Raw genomic sequence first — 21,076 nt, 5'->3', positions numbered from 1 at the left:
GCCCACGCCCTGCCCATCCCTGACAGGAGGGTGACCGAGTCGGGGGACCCAGGCCCCCAGCTGGTGGACCTCGTCTAGAGCGAGCCCCGGTGTGCCTGCTTCTGTGGGGCGCTCTCAATGCCGTGAAGCGATTTCTGGACCCCCGGAGCCAGGCTCTGTCCCCCGCAAAGAGCACGTTGTGTCTCGTTTCTCCTGCAATTACGAGTGCTGCCTGCCCTGTAGGACTGTTCCCAGGGGACGCGGGCTGTGGCGCGGAGGTGAAGAAAGCAAGCCTCTGAAGTTATAATTATTGTGTTTCCGTCTTCAAGCACCAGGGTAATAAGAGCTCTTGCTTAAGGAGGCCTGGCGGCTCCACTGGCGCCGGGTTCCTTCTGCAGGTTCCTTCTTGAAAGTACTCGTGCATCACCCCTTGCGCCTTGCCTGCCGGCTGTGGGAACGGCTGCAGGCCACGTCTTGGGGCGTGGAACCCGCAGACCCAGCCTGTCACGCCAGGGGTTTCCCCTCGGACGTCCTTCCCCGAGGCTCGCTCTGGAGCGGATGCAGGTCGCCCCTGTGCCTGAGAAGAGCGGGGCCTGTGCACTCCCCAGCAGTCTGGGGACAGAGCCCCAGGAGGGCCGCTCCCACGGCCAGCCCCCCACGTGGCGGTCTGGGCAGTGGCCCTGGATGCCTGCAGCCTGGGAGCAATGGGATGATGGAAAGTACTGGAGCCAGGTGTCCCACGCCGCCTCCCGGTGGCTCCCGCTCCTTCCACGGCGCCCAGCTCTGTGTCACCTTTCCCACGTGCCCGAGCAAAGGGTCTGGGCCTAAAACAAAGTTTAGAAACCAGTGGCCTCCCAAACTGGGCTCCACCCGCCCTGCTGTGTCTCCCACCAGACGGGATGGGGATGAGGTGAGGACACAGAGGGGTGCTCAGTGTCGGGCCCCCACCCACACTTGCCCGACCCTGGGGGCGAGTGTCCATCCTGCCCACAGACAGGCGCCCCGCTCCTCGCACCCCAGCCCTGATTTAGACCGACGTGAGTGCTTCGACATCCGGGGTTCTGCGTGGCTGGTTCGGGGAAGGTGGAAGCTCACTGTGGAGTTTGGAACCACAGCCAGAGCCCACCTGCGCACTCTTCACACGTGAGGACGCCGGAGAGGGCGGGAGAAGGGACGTCCACCTATCTCACTTGTCCCTGCAAGTCGGCGTTGCCTCTTACGTCTCGGCGAAACTGGAGCCCTGGTGGCTGCCTTCGGACGCGCGGTGGACGGTCAGCTGAGGGTGGTTTATTAGACTCCACTGTTAGGGGTTCTGGACAGAGGAGGGGGGTGAAAGCTGCCCTCGCGTTGTGGGGACTCCGGTCAGGGTGGGGGACAGACGGGTGCAGACCTGGCTCGGTCGTGCAGGTGCTTCTCGAGCTGGGGCAGGGTAGTCCCTTGTCCAGGCGAGGCCCGGAGAGAGGCCGGTCAGCCGGATGAGGGCCTCCCACCGTCAGTGCAGCACAGGGCAGGTGTTGAGTGCCCCGTTCCGGGAAGCATTCAAACTGAGGTTGGAGGGCTCCTTGCTGGGGTGACTGCAGAGTTTAGGGGCCTGTGGGTGCAAGGCCACGAGGCTCGGGGGAAGGTTCCCAGGGCCACACCCTCGCCCTGGTTATTGGTTTCAGGATCAATCTCACCGTCACCGTAGCCGTCGGTCACCAGGCTGGGTGCCCCTTGCCGCTTGCCCTGCCGCACCCCATGGCAGGGGTGTCGCCATTTACAGGAGAGGAGCGAAGGCCTCCACCGGCGGGGCCGGGAACCGAGCCCACGTCTCCCTGAGCTTGCGCCCTTCCCTGCCCTCCCCGCCTCTCGGGACCCCGGGCCCATCTCCCAGACCATCCCCTGTCCCCCGCCCCCCTCCTCCCTGCCCTGGTCCCAGCCCTGCCCCCTTCGGCCTGAGCCTGGCTGCTTCGGGACCCCGCTGCGTCCTGGCTCGAGGTCCAGCGGGGCCGATGCCCTCCCCAGGCTCCGGTGGCGGAGCTCAGCTTGCACGGCTGCCGGCTCCGAGGTTCGGTCCAATTCAGTTCCCTAGCCGGGTCGGCCGTGTGGCAGGACAGTTAGATACAGTCTGAGGACGGACCCCAGAGCTGGTGCCCGAGCCACTCGTCCAAGGCCCAGCGCGGTCACTGGCCAGCCAGACGACCTCAGGAGCATCACTCCCTGCCCTGGCCTCGGTTCCCCATGTGGCAGATGAAGAGAGTAACGGAGCCTGGCCGGGCGGCTGGGAGTGTGGAAGGAGTCCCCACGCGGGCGGCTCGTAGGGCTGGCCCGGCACGTCGGTGCCTGGGGCCAGCGCTCGCAGTGTGCTGGCTGTTACGTCGCGCTAGCGGTTATGTCGTCCTAGCAGTTACGTTGTACTAGTGGTTACCTCGTCCTAGCAGTTAGGTTGTGCTAGCAATTACATCGTCCTAGCACTTAAGGTCGCGCTAGCGATTACATCGTACTAGTGGTTATGCAGTCCTAGCTGTTACATCGCGCTAGCAGTTATGTTGCCCTAGCGATTATGTCGTACTGGTGGTGATGTCGTGCTCGCAGTTACGTCGTGCTGGTGGTTACATTCTGCTAGCTGTTACATCATGCCAACAGTTATGCCACGCTAGAGGGTGCATTGTGGTAGCAGTTAGTCGTGCTAGCAGTTATGTCCTCCTAACCATTACGTTGCACTAGTGGTTACGTCATGCCAGCTGTTACATTGTGCTAACAGTTGTGCTGAGCTAGCTGTTACATTGTGCTAATGCTGTTGTTGTGCTAGCTGTTACATCTGTTCGTTGAGTACTCGCTTTTCCAAATTGTGAAAACACAGCCTAGACTGCAGGTGTGGGGGTGTCAAATGTAACCTCTCACCTTGGGCTTTGGGGGTCTCGGTCACTCATGTTACTTTATCTCCTTCAGAAAAGAATAACGGCTTAAATTGGTTGAGCCCTACTGTGTGCCAAGCACTGTTCTAAGAACCTTCTGTGTAGTAGCTCATCAGTTCCCCCAAGCACTGCCAGGGGTAAGTAATGTTAGTGTCATCCCATGCGGCAGATGAGCAAATCGAGGCAACGTTCCCAAGCTTACACCAGCTGACAGGGCTCGCACCCCAGGACTCTGGCGCCTGAGCCCCAACACCGGCTGTTCTCCTGCCCTCCTGGCTGACCTTGGCCTCCGTCTGTGCTCACCCTGCCTGGATTTCCGTGCCTCTCTTCTCTCCCCCGAAATAGCTTCCCCATTGGTCCCCCAAGACTACATCTCCCTCCCGCAGGTTATCTCAGAAATCCCTGCAGCAGCCCCAGAGGAGGCTCTGCTACCATCCCCACTTTCCTGATGAGGAAACTGAGGCAGACCCAGGAGCTCACAGCTACCCACCCGGCCTGGCTGCACCCTAGGTCCCAGCTGGGGCCACGGCCACGCCTCTCCACCCAAACGGCCCCCAAGCCCCTTCTGTGTGCCCCTGGGCGGGGCAGAAATTTACCCCCCGTCGGTAGGGAGGAGCGAGCCGGCCCCCGCCAGCGCCCACCAGGGACACGGTTCCCTCGGTTCAATTCGGTGCAGCCCGCTCCGGGCAGCAGCTGAGACCGGAGCACCTACTATGCGCACAGCCAGCAGCTGCCTTCACCTCTGGGGGGACAGGGGGAGGGAGGTCCGAGACTGCGGGATGTTTCCACCGTATGTGTGCCCTCCCCACCCCGAAATACAGAGCCAAGTGCAAGTTCCATGTGGAGGGCCAAGCACCTTCCTCCGGAGCACTGCCTGGAAAGAGAAGGAGCTCGTTCTCGATCCCGGCGGAGAAAGCAGCACCTGCCCCGCTGGGCCTGGAGGCTGCAGCCCCCCATCCTGCCCACGGGGTGAGGGAGGAGGCGGGGGAAGCCCCTTTCCACTCTCGCTGTCAGGCATCAGCCGCAGAGGTTTCCCCCCTGAGAGTTTTTTTAATCCCCTATTCAGTTATTTGTTCATCTCGGGCTAAGGGATCATTTTCCCGCCGGTCTTCTCCTGTGGCGCCCTTTCTTGCTCGGGGCTCCAGCTGTGAGCCCTTCTGCCCGCAGTTACGGAGCGCAGCCGCGAGCCTGTTTACTGCCCGGCAGCCGCTGCGCCCGCCAGCGCTGCTCCCAGGGGCCCCCGCCGGTGGGGACACCCCCCTTCCCAGGGGCGGCCGATTTCAGCTCGCTGCCGCCAGCGGTCGGGACATTTCCAAGCCTCGAGTGAGGTGTCGCGTTAAGCCACCCTGAGCACCACTCAGCTCTTTGTTCGGATCAATTTTCTGAAATTAGAGCCTAATAATGGGGTTGCGCAGCTTGTCGGGCTCCCGTGGAACAAAGGAGGTGGTTTGATTTGATCCCAGGTGCAGGAAGCGAGAGGGGGAGGGTCCTGGCTTGGGTGAAATGATCTCGGGGAGGCGAGCGACGCCCCCCTTCGGTGGCTGTGCCGAGACCCCGCCACCGGCCGAGCCACCCAGAGCTAGGCTGGGGTGGACGGAGAGTTAGACACTTGCCCTCCGCGGTCACAGGAAGGCCGGCGGCAGGTTCCCGAGCCAGCGGGCTGCCGCGGCGTGACTCAGTGGGCAAAGGCAGGTGGGAAGCCTCTGCGCCTCGCCCCGTCCCCGGCTTGTGCTCACCTGCAGGCCCGCGGGCCGGGGTGGGGCAGGTGCGAAGGGTTTCCTGGTATCTGGCAGGTTTTGGGGTGTTCTTCGTTTTTTTAATTCAGGTGGCTGTGTCCCCATCCCTTCTCTTGGCGTATTAATCTTTATTGAGATCGTTTGGCATTGTCTTTCTGGGTCATTTAAGTTCAGAAGAGCAGAGCCCTAGAATGAAGTTCAAGTCCATGCCTGCAATTGTCTGTTCTCAGCCTGAACTCGTGAGAAAATCGAGCGGCAGTGAGAGTTTATCCTTCACAGACTCCCTCTCCTCTGCTTGACCCACTCACACCAAGGTCCTTTTTGTTTGTTTGTTTTTCTTTATTTCCTTTTAAATGTTACATTAACAAAATATGAGGACCCCATATACCCCCCACCCCACCCAGGCCACCCCTCCCCCATCAACAAACTCTTCCGTCATTGTGACACATCCACTGCACCCGGCGAATACATTCTGGATACCCACTGCAGCACATGGACAGTGGTCCACATTGTAGTCCACACTCTCCCCCAGTCCAGCCAGTGGGCCACAGCAGGACACACAACGTCCAGCATTTGTCCCTGCAGCACCACCCAGGACAACTCCAGTCCTGAAAATGCCCCCACACCACATCTCTTCTTCCCTCTCCCTACCATCAGCAGCCACTGTGGCCACCCTCTCCACATCACTACTACAATTTCTTCCCTTACTAGTCACAGTAGCTCCCCAGCAGAACACCAGTAAGTCCACTCTAATCCATACTCTATTCCTCCATCCTGTGGACCCTGAGATGGCTATGTCCAGTCCCCCTCTACATCAAGAGGGGCCTTAGATTCCACATGGGTGATGGATGCAATCCTCCTGCTTGCAGCTGTAGGCACTCTCGGCTCCCTGGTGTGGTGGTTGACCCTCTTCACCTCCCTGTCAGCTGGCCGGGGTAAGTCCAAGAAACAAGAGGGTAGAAGCTGCAAGTCTGCTGAGGCCCAAGGCCTGGCCGTCACATGGACAGTTCAGAGATCCAGGTCTCCTGAGCATACACCAACCCAAATGCCAACCACAGGTCCTGTAAAAGTGACAGAAGAGACATGTATAGAAAGGTTATATCTGAGTCCAACTCCATCACACTCAGAAACACAAACTCCAAAGTAGGGCCAACTGACATGGCCCTAAACTCCAGAGCCATCTGCCTTGACCATAGACCCTGTAGGTCGCTGCAGCCCTCAGAACAACCAGCACCTGGGTTTCCATCTACCTTGGCTGTCTCTGGTACCCTGCTGAGGCATGCATAAGCATCACCCTCTGATGACCACCTGACTGTTTTTTGGAGACTCTTAGCCATATAAACTCACTTGTCCTTTCCATTTCCCCCTTTTTATCCAAAGTCAAAATGCATTTTTTAACACCTGCTATTACATGTAGGCTGAGATATTCTGCTGGTCTAAGTTAACCTCTTTGTTCATGGTCTTTTTGTGGTTACATCATCAGCTGGTACTTGGTAGTAATCCCTCGGTGCCAGGGAGGCTCATCCCTGGGAATCATATCCCACGCTGGGGGGAAGGCAATGAATCTATATGGTGAGTTTGGCTTAGAGAGTGGCCACATTTGAGCAACATGGAGGTTCTCAGGAGGTAACTCTTAGGCACCCCACAGCTATAGGCCTAGTTCATATTTCAGGCACACAGACTCAATATCTGGGCCATCAGTATCAAGGGCTCATCATTGGACCATCCATCTTTATTGGTCTTTGCCATTGCACTTGGGGGATTGTTGTTGTTCCATTGGGGAATGTGATAGAGCTCCCCTGGTCAGGAATTCAGCACTGTCTCATCTGTCGTTTCCAACTGAAACCACTATGAAAATATCCAAACCTTTCTATGTACCCTGTATACATGCCCTAGAGAACTCCCTCCCAACTGTGTGCATCCCACCAGTGACACCCCACACAAGTGCTCCTCCCCCGCCATAGTTGAACCTCTCTGTAGTCCAAAACTTCTTCAAAAAGGAAGCCCAATATATTGGCAGGTTCCCTTAATAGAAAAATGGAATATAGTGATGGGTTTAAAGGTTAGATATAGGATACCTAGAAATTTAGAAAAATTAAATAAAGGAAAAATAAATTGGGGTATCAAAGAAATGAAAAAATGAAAAAGCTTTGTTTTTGGCATTTTGCCTTTCATCACTGCTACAGGTGTTGCCCTGTATGTACAGTGGCAAGGCAATTTTTTCCATTTCTTCCTCAGTGTCCACCTCCTTTCTTTTTTTGTCCTGATTATTAAGTATCTCTTTACATAAGTTTTAGGTCACAGTAACTCACATATACAATATTTGGTACTTCCACGTATCCAACATCAAACTCTGTCCCTCCAACAGTGATCTTTTTACATGTTCATATTATATTTGCTACAGCTAATGTACAGATATTGAAACAATAGCTTTCAAACATGGTTCCATTTGGGTTTGCATTATGGTTTATATTTTAGACTATACAATTTTCTAAAATTTTAGTTATCTTATGTTGTATGTTATGGTTTGCATTTTTGGTGTAATTAACATGACCTGTATCCATCATGGCATGATCCTGTGGAACACTTCCATTGCCCCACAGTTACCCTGATTCCATGTATTCAACACCTCTTTCCCCCTCCCCTCAGGGCCTACCATGACAATCAGTCTTCATTATTTGAGGGACCATATTCAGAGATATTGGAAAAATGTTGAGGGCTTCACATACTTGACTTCCCTAACCCATCGGGAGCCACCCATTCAAGAGATACAATTCCCTTTGTTGAGAACATCAGTCCTCCCCAGGATGTGGGTATACCTTCCCTCTCATCGTATGGGTCTCCACCCAATGATATAATCCACTATGGCAAAATGAGCACTCACACACTCCCCAGAAGCTTGCCCTGTGTCAGATGCCCCCACTCCCCCCAAGTATCCCAAACATGCAACCTTCCATATTACATTCTCTAAAGAGTTTTCTCTGCACCACAATTTCAACCACATACCTGACAATCTCCCATGTTCAAATGTTCCCCTCACCCTCTCCCCAATTTCTTGGGCAATCTGACCCATCCTCCCATCCCTAGCACCCCTCAAACCCACACAGCCCCACCCTAAGTTATCCCTATGCTCCCATTTTATCCCTTCCCTGTACAAATACTTACCTCCCTCTTATCATAGATTTCACCCATGTAGCTGTCAGCTCACAACCTTCCTCTACCCTCCAACTACCTTAAAATTTATTATCCACTCTCTAGCTCTCTGAGACAGCTTGGTTTACTTATTTCATATCATTGAGGTCATGTAGTATTTGTCCTTCAATGCCTGGGTTGCTTCACTCAACATAAGGTTCTCAAGATTCATCCATGTTATCAGATGTGTTTGTACTGTATTTGTTCTTACAGCCGAGTAGTATTCCGTTGTATATATATACCACATTTTATTGATCCATTCATCTGTTGATGGGCATTTAGGTTGATTCCAACTTCTGGCAATAGTGAATAGTGCTGCTATGAACATTGGTGTGCATATATCAGTTTGGGTCCTTGTTTTCAGATCTTCTGGGTATATACCCAGCAGTGGAATTGCTGGGTCATATGGCAAATATATAGCTAGTTTTTTGAGAAACCGCCAAACTGTCCTCCAGAATGGCTGGATCCTTCTGCATTCCCACCAGCAGTGGATGAGTGTTCCCATTCCGCCACGTCCTCTCCAGCACTTGCAGTCTTCTGATTTTTTGATAGCTGCCAGTCTTAAGGTCCGTTCTTGTGTCTCCCTTTCTTGTGAGTTTGAAAAGTAATTGACTATGAGCTGGTGAAACTAAAGCTTTAAGTTTTATTTTAAAAAGGGGCTGCCTGTTGGATTTCCTTGACTGTCTCTGCACCTCCCAAGGAAATCCATCGCTGATCTCCAATTTGTGAAAATGTAGCCTGCACAGGGCACATTTCTACCCTGTGGGGAGCCGGTCTGTGTTCTCAGGGTCTCGTTTTAAGGAGGGGGTGCATGGGGACCCCACTTGCATCTTCTAGAGGCATTGTCACCCTGCTGGGATGGACGTGCCAGCGAGGAGCTCAGATGTGGCAGAGGTTTGGGAGACGGGACCCCGTCCGCAGGAGTTTGGCCCCCGCGGTGGGGGATGGGCTGTCCCTGCGCCGCTGCCGAGCAGCGTCTCCGAGACTGACGTGCAGGCGGGAGGTCTGTGACTTTTCAACGTGCGCACGAGGGGAAGGCCACGCCCGAGGAGCCGCTAACGAGGCGTCCAAGACGGTGGTCTCCACGCCCACGTTTCAGGACAGGGAGGGCGCTGAAGGGAACTCAGCAGGTGGTGGGCGAAGCACCCCTGACTTACAGAAATTAGAGTTAGGTCTGAGGAGTAAAGCTCATTTTGATTAAGTCAAGATACAAACCGAGGGAGGTAGGGTCAGATGCAGCCAAGGAGAAGAACAAAGGAAGACATGGGTGGTGGGGAGGGGCAGTGGAGGGGGAGAAGGAAGGAAGGATGGAACAATGGATGGACAGATAGATGGTCCAACAGGCAGAGGGAGGGAGGGGAGATGGGCTATGGATGGATGGATGGATGGGCGGGTGGGTGGATGGATGGGCAATGGTGGATGAGTGGATAGATGGGTGGGTGGATGAGTGGATGGATGGATGGATGGGTCAATGGAAAGGAGTGAAGAAAGAAGAAAGAAAGAGTTGGAAGGAAGGGTGGAAGAGAAGATGGATGAATGGATTTCCTCCACCTGCCTTATCTCCCGCTCTGGGCTGGGCGATGCCTTTGTGACTGGCCCGTGGTCCTCTTGTGCAGAGCTTCCTGCCTTCCAGGAGAGGTCCGCCCGTGCAGGAGCATGCGCTGCCTGGGCCTGCGTCTGTGGCTAAATAAACTGTGAAGCTAGGCGGCGGCCGGGGGCAGCAGGCCAGGCTTGGGAAGTGGGGAGAAGCCTGCTGTTGTGTGTCTAGAAGAGACAAGCTCGGAGACAGGCGAGAGGTGGCCAGGGGCATTTACTGCTTGAAGGTTAAAACTTTTCTGTTTGGGTCGGGGAACATTTTGGTGATGGTGGCGATGGTTGCACATCACTGAGAATGGACTTAACGCCCCAGAATGGTGCACTTAAAGATGGTGAAAACGGGAAATTCTAAGTTATATATATTTTACTAGACTAAATAAGGAGGAAAAGACTAGGCCGTGCCCCGCTGGGAAGGGCTCTCATGCCGGGCAGCAAGCTTGGCCTCAGCCTCAGCCCCTGACTCCAGCCTTCTCCGAGCTTCGTCTCGACACTCCCGGCTTGTGCCTCCCTGCACCTGGGGAGATGGGGTGAAGCCCTGGCTCAGGGGCATGTGGGGGTGAGTCTGTGCGAGGTGCCAGCTCGTCTCCATGGACGTGACCCCAGGCTAGGAAGGCAGGTGTGCACACCTGCAGGTGGGGCCCGCGCAGAGGCCTGCAGGGGAGTGACGGACGGTCCAGCAGGGAGGGCATGCAGGCAAGGACTGGGGTGGGTTGGTTTGAAGACCCCAGTGCCACCCCAGGGGAGAGAGCATGGCTTTCTGGGCAGGCTGAAAAGAGTGGGCACCCTGGATGGGGGATGCCCAGGGCAAGCTTCCTCTAGTGCCCCCTTTACCAGAGGTGCTCGGCCAGCAGGGGGACAGGGGTGACCGGCAGGCTGGAGGTCAGGACAGGGTAACTCCAGCAAGCCAGAGACAGCGCGAGGAGCCAGCGCTTGCAGACTCCTGCTGCGGGCTCGAGAGCGACCTGTGGGCTTGTTCAGAATGCAGATTCCGGGGCCCTGGGTGCCGACTCGGGGCCCTGGAATCTGCATTTGAACCAGCCCCCCAGGGATCCGGAGGCAGCGGCTGCATATCCAGGCCCAGACTCTGAGGCGGGCTGGAGGGAAATGGACAGGTCGTGCCCACCAGAGGCCGCGCCCGGCACGCGGCGGGTGAACGGAAACGCGCGGTGCGGTCTCCCCCCACGCTGGGAGGAGCTTGGCTTCCCGGTGCGGTGAATTTCACGCCACGGGAATCAGCCGATTTTCAGTGACCGTCCTGGGCATTTAGGACATGTGTGGCCGCCACCGCCACCCGGTTCCAAAACCTTTTCATCACCCCAAAGAAAACCCTAAACCCGCTGCCCATCACGCCTCGCTTCCTCCCAGCCCGGACCCCGGCCCTGGCAGCTGCCCCCTCTCTCCGTCCCCGTGGATTTGCGCCTTCTGGATGTTTCTGCGCGGAGGCTGGGGGAGGGCAGACCCCAGGCGGTGGGCTCCGGGGCCGGTGGGAGAAAGGAAGTCTTGGGGCCGCCTGTCTTCCCGCCGCCTCTCACCCCCTCTCACTGCCCACCGGCTGTCCTCGTGGCTCTCGGCGCCGTGATCGCCGCGGTCAAGGCTGTCCCTTCACTTCCTTTGCGCCCTCGTGCTCACGTGGACGGGCACCCACCCCCGGCCAGTCCCGGCGCCGAGGGCCTGGGCAGGCCCGTCCTCCTGCGTCTGCCCACCAGCTGCCTCGCGTCGCCTGTCCGTAAGTGCCGCGCGGTCCCTGCGACAGCGGGGTCGGGGACGGGATGAAAGGAGAGCGGCGGGCGAGCCCCACCTCCGCCCGGGCGGGAGGTGACGCTCCTCATCCCGAAGCGTCTGTGTGGTGTGAGCGACGTGCGGGCACCGAGCACCGCCATCGGGAGCCTCGAGGGCACGGGCTCAGCCCCGCAGGCGCTGCCCAGACTCAGCTGGGGTGGGAAGGGGGCGGGAGAGGACTCCGCTCAGCCCACCAAGCCCGCGTGGGCCGACGCTGCGGGTGGACGCCCCTCCTGAGCCTTCACGTCCTTCTCCTGCTGGACGCGCTAAGCCCCTCCCTTCCGCCCGATTGCACCAAAGCAGGTGTGGCCAGCCCCAGGCCCCAGAGTCCAGGCAACAGGGCATGGTGGGGTCTGTGGCCAAGTGAAGAAGGTGTGCCTGAATTTGGACAAAGCTCCCGCCTCCTGGGGGCAACACTTGTGTGTGTGTTTTCAAGGAGAAGCAAGAAAGTCATTATCTTCATGTAAAATGTCTTTCTTTGTAAGTGTGGCTGAGCCAAACAAGCTACGTCTGTGTGTTATCTCCCCGTCAGCCACCAAGTTGCAGCCTCAGCTCTAGTCTTGATCCTTGTGAACCCACAGATCCCTCTGGGAGAAGGTCCTTTTTATGTACTTGAGGACTTTTTTTTTTTACACTTTTAAAATTCAAGTTAGTAGATCACAAAAAACGTTACATTAAAAAACATTTAAAAACCGTAAGAGGTTCCCATATACCCCACTCCCCATCCCCCATCCCATCATTTTTGTAAATTGTATTTTTTTGAAGATACATACATCAGGAAAAAAAAGGTACGTTAAAAAATATGAGATTCCTGTATACTCCCCAACCCCAACCCCACTCCTCCCACCCCAACAACCTCCTCCATCATTGTAGCACAAATTCTGGAACAAGAATGCCTGGGTTCAAATACCAGCTTTTCTGCTCCCTTGCTGTGTGACCTTGGGCATGTTACTTAACCTCTCTGTTCCTTTGTTTCCTCATGCATAAAAAGGGGATATAAGTTTTGCTATGATAATTAGACTTATTATTATGACTGCTATTATTATTTCCTTCATGAGGATAACTATCTGGGCAGAGAGTGAGTCCCCTGTAGTACTTTAGTGAGACCCTGGAGTCAAGAAGAATTAGGCTCAAACCCCACTTGGGCTGTTAACCTGCAGCTGGCCTTGGGCTTAGCATTCATGCGTCCGGAGCCCCAGTGTCATCGTTTGTGAACGTGTGGCTGAAAACAGCTGCTCCCCCACAGGGTGCTGTGAGGGTGGGGAGGGGGCGTCGAAATGGGGAGCCCGAGTCTGAGAAGCGGCGGGGCCGGGGGAGGCGGGGACAGGGACGGCAGACGAGCAGCTCCACAGACTCATCGCCGCCGCCGCGTGCCGCCCAATGACCGGTCCATGGCAGAAGCGGCGGGGACGCCGCGCATCTCCTTGGGAAGCGCCCCCGCGGCGCTGCCCGGTGGCAGGTGCTGCTTGTTACAGCGGCGCTCCACGAGAACCGGCCGGCGGCCAGCTCTCGAGCAGGTTTGGGGTGTCGTCCGTTCCCTTCCCAGCTCTGGGAACCGGAGCTGCGATTCCCGCGCCCCCCTCTACACCGGGTGCCGGGAACTATGTTTCCCAGAATCCTTCGCTCTCTGGTCGGCTCAGCCGGTGGGAGGCCCTGGTGGGAGAGGGAAGGGTGGGGGCGGGGAAAAGCCAGGGTGTCGCCCCCCATCCCCATGATCCCAGCTTCCTGCTGTTGACGACCCCGGGCTCCGCAGCTCCCGTCGCCTGTGTCAAGCCCCCGTGTTAAAGTTCTCCAGTTGGAAGGCTGGCGAGGTGCGTTTCCTGCTGGGCTGGCACCGCAGCCGCTGCTGCTGGAAGTGCGCGCGTGGTGGGCGCAGAGCCGGGCGCCTCCTCCCCGCCCCTCGGTGGGCGCAGGCCGACGCCCTCTGAGCCAGGAGACGCGGCACGTCCGGACCCGGGGCTCGCCGATCCCTAAGGCCGCACCTTCCCGGAGTCCCCAGCTCCACGTCTCCTCGTGTCGTATTTACGTCTCGGTCCCCCCACTTCCAGATGTGTCGTTTCATCCTCTAGCCTGTTTCCTCCCCCACGAAAGGGAGAGAACGCACTGCCCTCGTAGGACCCCAGGGAGAGTAAATAAGATGAATGTGCCACAGCCCCTAGGACAGCAGGGGGCACTCGCTGCTCGAATCCTCGGCTCGGGGTCGCCTGATGCCCGGCCTCTGTCCCGCGGCCTCTGCGGGTTTCCCTGCTGGGGGGCGTTAGTGAGAAGCGATGGGCCTGGCTGCAGCTCCGTTCTCGGCCGCGGGCGCGTAAAACTCATTCATCCATTCGGGGAGCGCCTCCGGGCGCTTGTCTCTTCTGGGACCGGGCTGTGTGCCGGCGACACCCAAGGGCCTCGAGACGGGACGGGGTCGACTGGGCCACGGTGTGGACGCTGTGACCAGGACAGCCTATTTGGGGCGGGGGTCCCAAAAGGAGCTGGTACGCCCCTGTCGCGGTGGGGGGTGGCCCACGGCTTCTGGAAGGAGCCAGTGTCCGAACGGTCGGAGCGGAGCCGTTCTGAGTGTGGGGCAGGAGGCGGCGGCCGAGAGCGCGGCTCAGGTCAGGCCACATCCTCGGCCGGGGTCGTGAGGGAGTGGCCTGGGCCCGTCCCCGTCCTCTCTGACCTCGGGACCCCCGCCCTGTGACGCAGGGTCCGCCAGGGCCGTGGGGCCCGGCGGTGAGGAGCTCGGGCTCTGAGGCCGACTGCCCGGGGCCACATCCCCATCCCCTCGATGCCTCGACCTCCCTGTGCCTCGGTTTCCTCCTCTCGGGGTGGTTGGAGGCCGAGGGGGTTAGATCCCGGCATGTGCCAGCACGTGGCCTGGGCTGCCCTGCTGCCCTTTGACCTCGCCCCTCTGGGCGTGACCCTCCGGCTTTCCCCCCCCTGCAGCCGCCACCTTCATGGAGCACTGGAAGCGGAAGCAGATGCGGCTCAACTACCGCTGGGACCTCACGGGCTTCGAGGAGGAGGAGGTCAGTGGGTCCAGCGCTGCGCCCCGTGTACCCGCCGGCCCCCCCGCCCTGCTTGCGGGCCGTAGCGTTGGCGGTCCAAAGCCACGGCCAGGCCCATCCCTTCCCGGCCCGCTGCCCCCAGGTGGGGGAGGGGCGCCCTCGGTTGCCAGGGCGACCACGAGGTCGGCCGAGACGCTTTTGAGCTCGGCGCCGACCTCACCCGGGCGGCCTGGCGGGGCCGTCAGGAGGGCGAGTCCCAGACGTGGCCGTGCGCCTTGGCCCTGCGGTGCCAGGACCGCGCTCCCCGGAGCCGGCCGCCGGGCGTGGCAGGAAGTGGGAAACCAGGCGCTGGGCACCCACGCCTTCCAGAGGGGCGAGTCACCAGGGGGCGGCCGCGGCACCTCCCTGACGGCCGGGTCCTCCCCGGGCTCCCCCTCGGAGGAGGGGAAGGGAAAGGGACAGCGGTCGCCAGGAACAGCCACGGGCGGGGCGGGTGTGCGCCCGGATTTGACGAGCCAGCGCGCGGCTTTTCACCTCCACGCTGTACTCTGTACTCGCAGTGTGGGGGTCTCGCCCGCCTTTGTTTTTTTAAACACACCTACTGTATTTTGCCGCAGGACCTGGCCCCTCCCGGGGCGGTGGGTGGGCCGCTTTTCAGCCCAGCGCGTGGCTGAATCGGGACTCCAAGCTGCCGGCTTCCGGCTAGTGACGGTGATAGGACACGAGGGAGCTGGGGGACTCGGGCGGGTGGACGATCCGCTCGGGGCTGACCGCCTGAGTCTGCCCTGGCGCAGTCCTCGCCCGAGAGGGTGTCGGGAGGTGGCTCGGTGGGTTGGTAGCTGCGGGGCGCTTGGCGCTGCACCGGGCACGGCGGTGCCGTGTGGTGGTGTCCGCCCTGCCACAGCAGCTCCTGTCCCCATTTTACAAATGAGGACGCCGCGGCGGATGCCACGTGCCCGCGGACCCTGGCTCTCACAGACTGGGGTGTCCCCTGGCAGGGTCCAGGCTGGCCACCGGCCCGCACGAGTTCTGTCATTGTCAGAAGGGGCTTGAACAGAACGGAACGCACTGTCGTTTGATTTCTTTCAAGGCTGATTTAGAATGTCCCTTCCATACCGAGCAGTTGACGGAAATCGGGGTGGGGCTGGTATCCCTTTGTTCAGCCCCTCGGGGACCTCTCCTGGACCCTGACTCAGGTGCTGGATTTGAGGGTTCACCAATGAGCCTCCCCACCCCACCCACCCTCAGCCCACCGGGGCCTCCCTTTGGGGGTGAGAGCGTAAGATGCCAGGGGCTGCGTCCCCACGTAGTCGGAACCCACGAACTGAGGCAGCAGGAAGCGCCCGTCGTCGGGCCCCCTGTGTGCTCCCCGCCAAGTCGGGGAAATGCCCGTCCCACACTCCCTTGGGAATTCCCAAAATCCTTGGGCTGCAGGAGCGCCGGCCCGGGCTGAGGCCCCCCTGGTTTCCACTGACCCTCGTCCCGGTCCTCGAGAAGTCACCGTTAGAGGACGTAGCCTAGTTCTCAAAAAGCAATGTCAGTAACGGAATCTTTCTGTTTTTGTTTTTACTTTTCTGGTTTGCTGAAGGAGGCTGTCAAGGTTTGGCATTTTTTATGACTATCTCTCCGTAGCCCGTCTCCCCAGGAGAGGGACCTGCTCTGGCACCTACTCCGTCTCTTTTCACTGCGGGGACCTCTGCTTTCTCCCCCACCTCCGGGTCTCTCTCTGACCGCCGCTCTTCTGTTCCAGCGCCCTCCGCTGACCTGCCCTGGGCTCCCGGAGGCCTGGCGCCTCCGGCCTGCCTGCGCTTGCTGACACCCACTGCTGTCTCTTCTGACCCCCTGCGGCATCTCGAGAGAATGTTCTGGTGGCCAGTTCGTGGCTGGGTGTTCGGATGAGGAAGAGGCTGCAGGGGCGGGCGGCGGCTGTCGCCTGGCTCAGGCTATCCACCTCCAGGACTGGAGCCGGGGTTCTGTGTCCTTGGCAGCGGGCTGGGTGCCCGGCCACCGCCCGGAACTGAGCACGGGCGTCCTAAATTGCACAGCCTCCGAGCAGCCAGCTAGGAACTGGCCCCGGCTTCCTGCCACCCAGCGGGCACTTGGGGCAGAGGTCTGGCCTGATTTGAAGATCTGAAACCCTCCTCACGAGGCCTCCGCCCTGACTCGGTTTCTTTTGCAGGACCATCCCCGAGCCGAGTACGAAGCCAGGGTTTTGGAGAAGTCTCTTAGGAAGGAATCAAAAAACAAAGAGGTAAGGTGGCCGTGGGCCCTCTGCTTCCCCGGCGGTGAGCCCCGGGATGCCCCATCGACAGCCGCGGGCCTGGGGGCGGCGCGCTTTGCCTGTTGGGGCCAGGGAATACATGTTGTAGTCGTTGTGAGTCTCCGTCGCAGCTGTCCGACTCTGCTGGGGTAGGGAAAGCAGGCACGGGCGATACGTGACGAGATGGGCGTGGCCGTGTGCCCATCAAGCCGCATTCAGGCCCGTGGGCCATGTGGTCTGGGGAATGCCAGTATAGATTAATCTTCCTGATGTGTCCTGAGCGTGACCTCAAACTGCAGCAAACCGTGTCGCTTGAAGCTTTTTCTCAGGGCACTTGACACCGGTTGTGTCCTCCCCTGAATGATGAGATGGAAGGATTTGCCAAACCAGGGTCCCTGAGCAGTCAGCCCGTATTCACTCGCGAGATGACAAGAATGAGAGAGGCGTGTTGCTTTGGGGACGCCCTCAAGGCTCCCGTCGTTTTATAAGGAATTCCCTTCCTTCTCCAGCGCCTCTCCTTCTTCCGCGCGCCTGACCTCCGTGCTCGCAGACCCCTGGAGGTGCCTGGCTATTTGTTAGTTTCCCGGGATAAGCCCCCCATGTCCCGGTCAGCCTCTTCCAGGGGCCGCGGAAGTTTAGCGCTTCCTTGGAGGGATTCGGGGTGCTTGGAGGAGGCCGGTCCGTGCCCCACCCCTGCCGCTTCAGCCCCGGGCCTGGGCGAGCCCCGCCCTTAGTCTTTCCCGGGTCATCGCGTCACCGCGTCACGCGGCTAGGGTCTGCCCGGTCAGCACTGCCAGGGGTCGCCATCCCGGCCTCCCCGCTGGGGGGTGGCACGGCGCTCCAGGAAACGCGCTCAGGCCCCAGCTCCCGTAGCGCGGGTTAACGGGTGCGCTCGGTCCTTCCTGAGCCCACTCTTAGCACCCGCGCGGGGCTCGAGGATGCGACGGGAGCAACCGCAAAGGCGTGCGCTGTCCCCGCGAAGCAGAGAGTGTCACTTCAACCGAGCCCATCAGAACGTGTTCTGCGCGGTCACCACGGGACCTTGAGCCGGCCGGGTAGCCGGTGTCCTCCCCGGGCGCCGTCGTCTCCGAGGCCGCCCTGGGCGCCCGGGAGACCCATTCTCAGCGCGGCGTCCTCGGCCCCGGGTCCGTATCAGGATGGCTCAGGAATCGACACGTGGCCGCCACGACCGTCGCCGCCTGGCCCTGGGGCTTCCCCCACCCGGAAAGTGAGCGTGCAAGCATAGTCGGAGCCTTCCTGAGCAACGCGGGGCTCCGGCTCGGCCCCCGAAGGCCAGGGCCTTGCCCCGGGCGGGGACGGGGCTAGCAGTTCCCCGCAGAGGCGGCTCTCGGGCTCTCGGCCCTCCGCCTCGTGCTGACCCCAGCAACAGGTCACATCGGGCTGTGATTTCTGCAGGACTGTGACGGTGACACCCTGCCTCATCTCCACCACCACGCCCTTTCACCTGCGCCTCCGTGTCGTTTGGCCCATAGCCCTTGCCCTGGGGTTTTAATTTCGCCCCCGGTGCTGGCACGAAATTAGCCTATTAAAAATAAGGATCCTCCACTTCTCTGGCATGTCCATTTGTGCTTCCAGGTGTATCTTCCTCGATGTCGCCATAAACTGCTTAGGAGCAGACAGGGCTGTGTGATCTGGTTCGTTGAGGCTGCAGCCACTGTCTCAGGAGCTGGGGCCTTTGGGCTCGAATCTCTGTTTCGAAAGCCCCCGTCTTCCATCTCTGTTTTGCCTGCGTGGCAGCTGTTCTAGGTCCAGGGCCCGGCCATCCCTTATCTGTTTAAAATGCCCAGAGTTTGACTCCCGTGGTGGGGGGCCCAGCCCCTTGGGGGGCTCGCCGCCCGGGGACCCTCACCGCACGGTTCTCTCTTGTTCCCTCCACCTGCGTCAGACGCAGCGCCACGCCCCGGAGGAGACGGCAAGCAAGTGGAGGCGGCGGGTTAAGACGGCGATGGCGGGGGTGAAGTTGGTACATGTCCACCTCGGGGCGACTCGCGTCCTGACTGGGTTGCAGGCAAAGGCAACTGCGTTTTGCCTCGTTGTTCTCGGTTTGCTCGTTGTAACACTCACGTGCGCGTTTCTCTGCCTCCCGCGCCTGCGCCCAGGACGCGGGTCGCACCTGCCACGGCTTGGCTACACGGGGCGGGGGGCGGCTCCGGCTTCCCATGGCGCTGGGGAGACACGCCTGTCACCGGTGCCTGCAGGGATTGCTCGGCTCCTCGATAACACGCATGCAACCACCCTGGGACCAGCGCGTCATTCGTCATCAGTGTTCTGTGACCTAAAAGACACGATCTTCCCCTTTCAAAGTCCACCCCGTTCTAGAATCATGCCCGGCTAGCCATCGCTTCTCCCTGACATTTCTCTGGACCAGGCGGTCTTGCGCGAGCCCCACACGCCGCACGGTCCGACGTGGCTGTGCGAAGCGACGTCTTGCCTTGGGGTGCGGGTCGCTCGTTTCCGCTAGCTCTGGGAAGGAAGAACGGCTGACGACCCCGCGGGCGCAGCGGGACGCGCGGCACGTCCAGCCCGGGAGCGAGGCGTGTAGAGCAAATGCTGTCCCGAGAGAGCCCCTCCAAAGGCAGGGTCTTCAGAGGAGGCTTGAGAAGAGCGCGTGGCGCTGTCGGCCCCGGGCACGGGGGTCCCCGTTTCAAACACTTGCTTTGACAGCCGTCACCTAAAAGAAGGCCCCGCCGCGTCTTCGGGCGCTGGGCGTGCGCGGGCCCCCGTCGCCTGCGGTTTTTTCCCCGTGTTTCCGTTTCTGTCGTCCACGCCGTTCACGCACGCCTCTGTCCCATGGTCCCCGTGCGTGACCGGACGTCGTTTTGTGTTGCAGACGGACAAGGTGAAGCTGACCTGGAAGGACCGGTTCCCGGCCTACTTCACCAACCTGGTGTCCATCCTCTTCATGGTAAGGCCCAGAACGAGGCCCCGGGGAGGCCTGCGGGCCCCCGCGCCCAGGCCGGCTGCCAAGATGGCAGCACACGCCCCCATGGGGCGCCGCGGTGACGGGGTGGGGGAGACGGGGGGGGCAGATTTCTCTGCACCCCTCAATCATACAAGGGAGGAGGTCAGGGGTCCAGGGCGTCCCCCCCCCAAGGAGCGCCACACGCCCCGGGGGACGTGAGATGATTCCGGAAGATTCCATGCCTGGAGCGTCACCCATTTCGGTAGGCAGGGGTCCCAGAGGCCGGGCCTTCAGCTGCCGTTGTTTCGAGGTCACTGATGAGAGTAACTCAGACCCGAGGGCCGGGGCTGCCCCTCGGGCTGACGGCGGGTACCTGGGCTCCGCCAGGCGTGGCCCGGCTGACGCCCCACTGCCTTTCCTGGGGGGATTCGATCCCCGAAGGCTCCAGCCGGGCGGTGCCCCCGCGGCGAGGGCGCAGGGCGGGCCGAGCAGGCTCGAAAGCCTCTGGCGAGAGTCTGGTCCCGTCCTTGTGGTTGCCTGTCCTGACACCAGCCCTTCCTGCAGCTGGGGAAACCGAGGCCGCCAGCCAGGGGCGGTGTGCCCGCAGGGCCCGCCGTGGGGGCCGGGAGCTGCCGGGTGGTCCTGGCTCGGCGGGACCTGAGCGGTTGGAAGTGGTGAGGGAGTGGGTCCCACCCATGCCGGCAGGGGGCTCTGGCTGGTGCAGAGGAGCCCAGAGCAGGGCGGTGCCCTCGGTGGGGCCCCCACGTCCCCCGCATCCTGGGGAAGGGGGACGCTCAGCGGGGGCCGGGGCGCTGCCCCGTGTCCGAGCGAGGCGGCGTGTCGGTGGGTCTGGCCTCGTCTTGAGCCTGGCCCCCGCCCCCCAGTGCAGGGGAGGGACCTGTCCCCTCCGTAGGCTCTGGGCCTGGAGCCGGGGGACAAGCTGAGCTCGAGGCCCGCTGGCCTTGGAGGCTCCTCGGCCTCATCCCAAGGACAGACTGCATGGAAGCAGGGGTCGCGGGGGCACGACTTGCGGGGAAGGAGGAGCCGAGAGAAGGACCAGCGGGTGGGGGTGACGCCTGTGCCCTCCTGCGCTGTGGTGAGGGTTTAGATAAGAGGCCTCGGGGAGTTTTACGCTGCTCCTGTAATGAGACGGGGGAGGCTAGGGCTGGTCTGGCGGTTCTGTGATACCGTCAGAGACACAGGCTCCTTCTGAGCTCCTGCTCACCTGCCTGTCCATGGGTCCCCCTCTTGGTCACAACATGGCTGCTGCACCTCCTACATCACACCAGCTTTCCAGGCAAGAGGAAGGAGAAGGGCCTAGGGGAAGGAGATGGGTGCCGATACCTGTTTTTTGTGTTTTTTTTTAAGATTTATTTCATTTCTCTCCCCTTCCTTCCCGTTGTCTGCTCTCTGTGTCCATTTGCTATGTGTTCTGTGTCTGCTTGAATTCTTGTCATGTGGCACTGGGAAACTGTCACTTTTTTTGTTGTGTCATCTGGCTGCATCAGCTCTCCGTGTGTGTGGTGCCACTCCTGGGTGGGCTGTGCTTTTTTTTTTGCATGGGGTGGCTCTCCTCGAGGGGCGCACTCCTTGCACGTGGGGCACTTAGGGGAGACCCCTGCGTGGCATGGCACTCCTTGCACGTGGCAGCACTGTGCGTGGGCCAGCTCACCACACGGGGCAGGAGGCCCTGGTGTCGAACCCCGGGCCCTCCATATGGT

At 60.0% G+C, this 21,076-nt stretch overlaps 1 protein-coding gene across 1 annotated transcript in view; it reads left to right on the top strand.

Annotated features, from left to right (window-relative positions):
• Positions 1-21,076, top strand: part of ANO1 (anoctamin 1) — a 92,020-nt gene that overhangs the window by 49,422 nt on the left and 21,522 nt on the right. Inside the window, 5 exon segments of the mRNA XM_058305006.1 lie at positions 14,111-14,193; positions 15,761-15,772; positions 16,352-16,423; positions 18,339-18,416; positions 19,284-19,358. Of these exon segments, the coding sequence (XP_058160989.1) occupies positions 14,111-14,193; positions 15,761-15,772; positions 16,352-16,423; positions 18,339-18,416; positions 19,284-19,358 (320 nt within the window).

This window comes from Dasypus novemcinctus, chromosome 10, assembly GCF_030445035.2.
Source record: "Dasypus novemcinctus isolate mDasNov1 chromosome 10, mDasNov1.1.hap2, whole genome shotgun sequence".
Lineage (NCBI taxonomy): Eukaryota > Metazoa > Chordata > Mammalia > Cingulata > Dasypodidae > Dasypus > Dasypus novemcinctus.
Note: the sequence above shows the minus strand (reverse complement) of the source record. Positions and strands in the feature narration are given on the sequence as shown.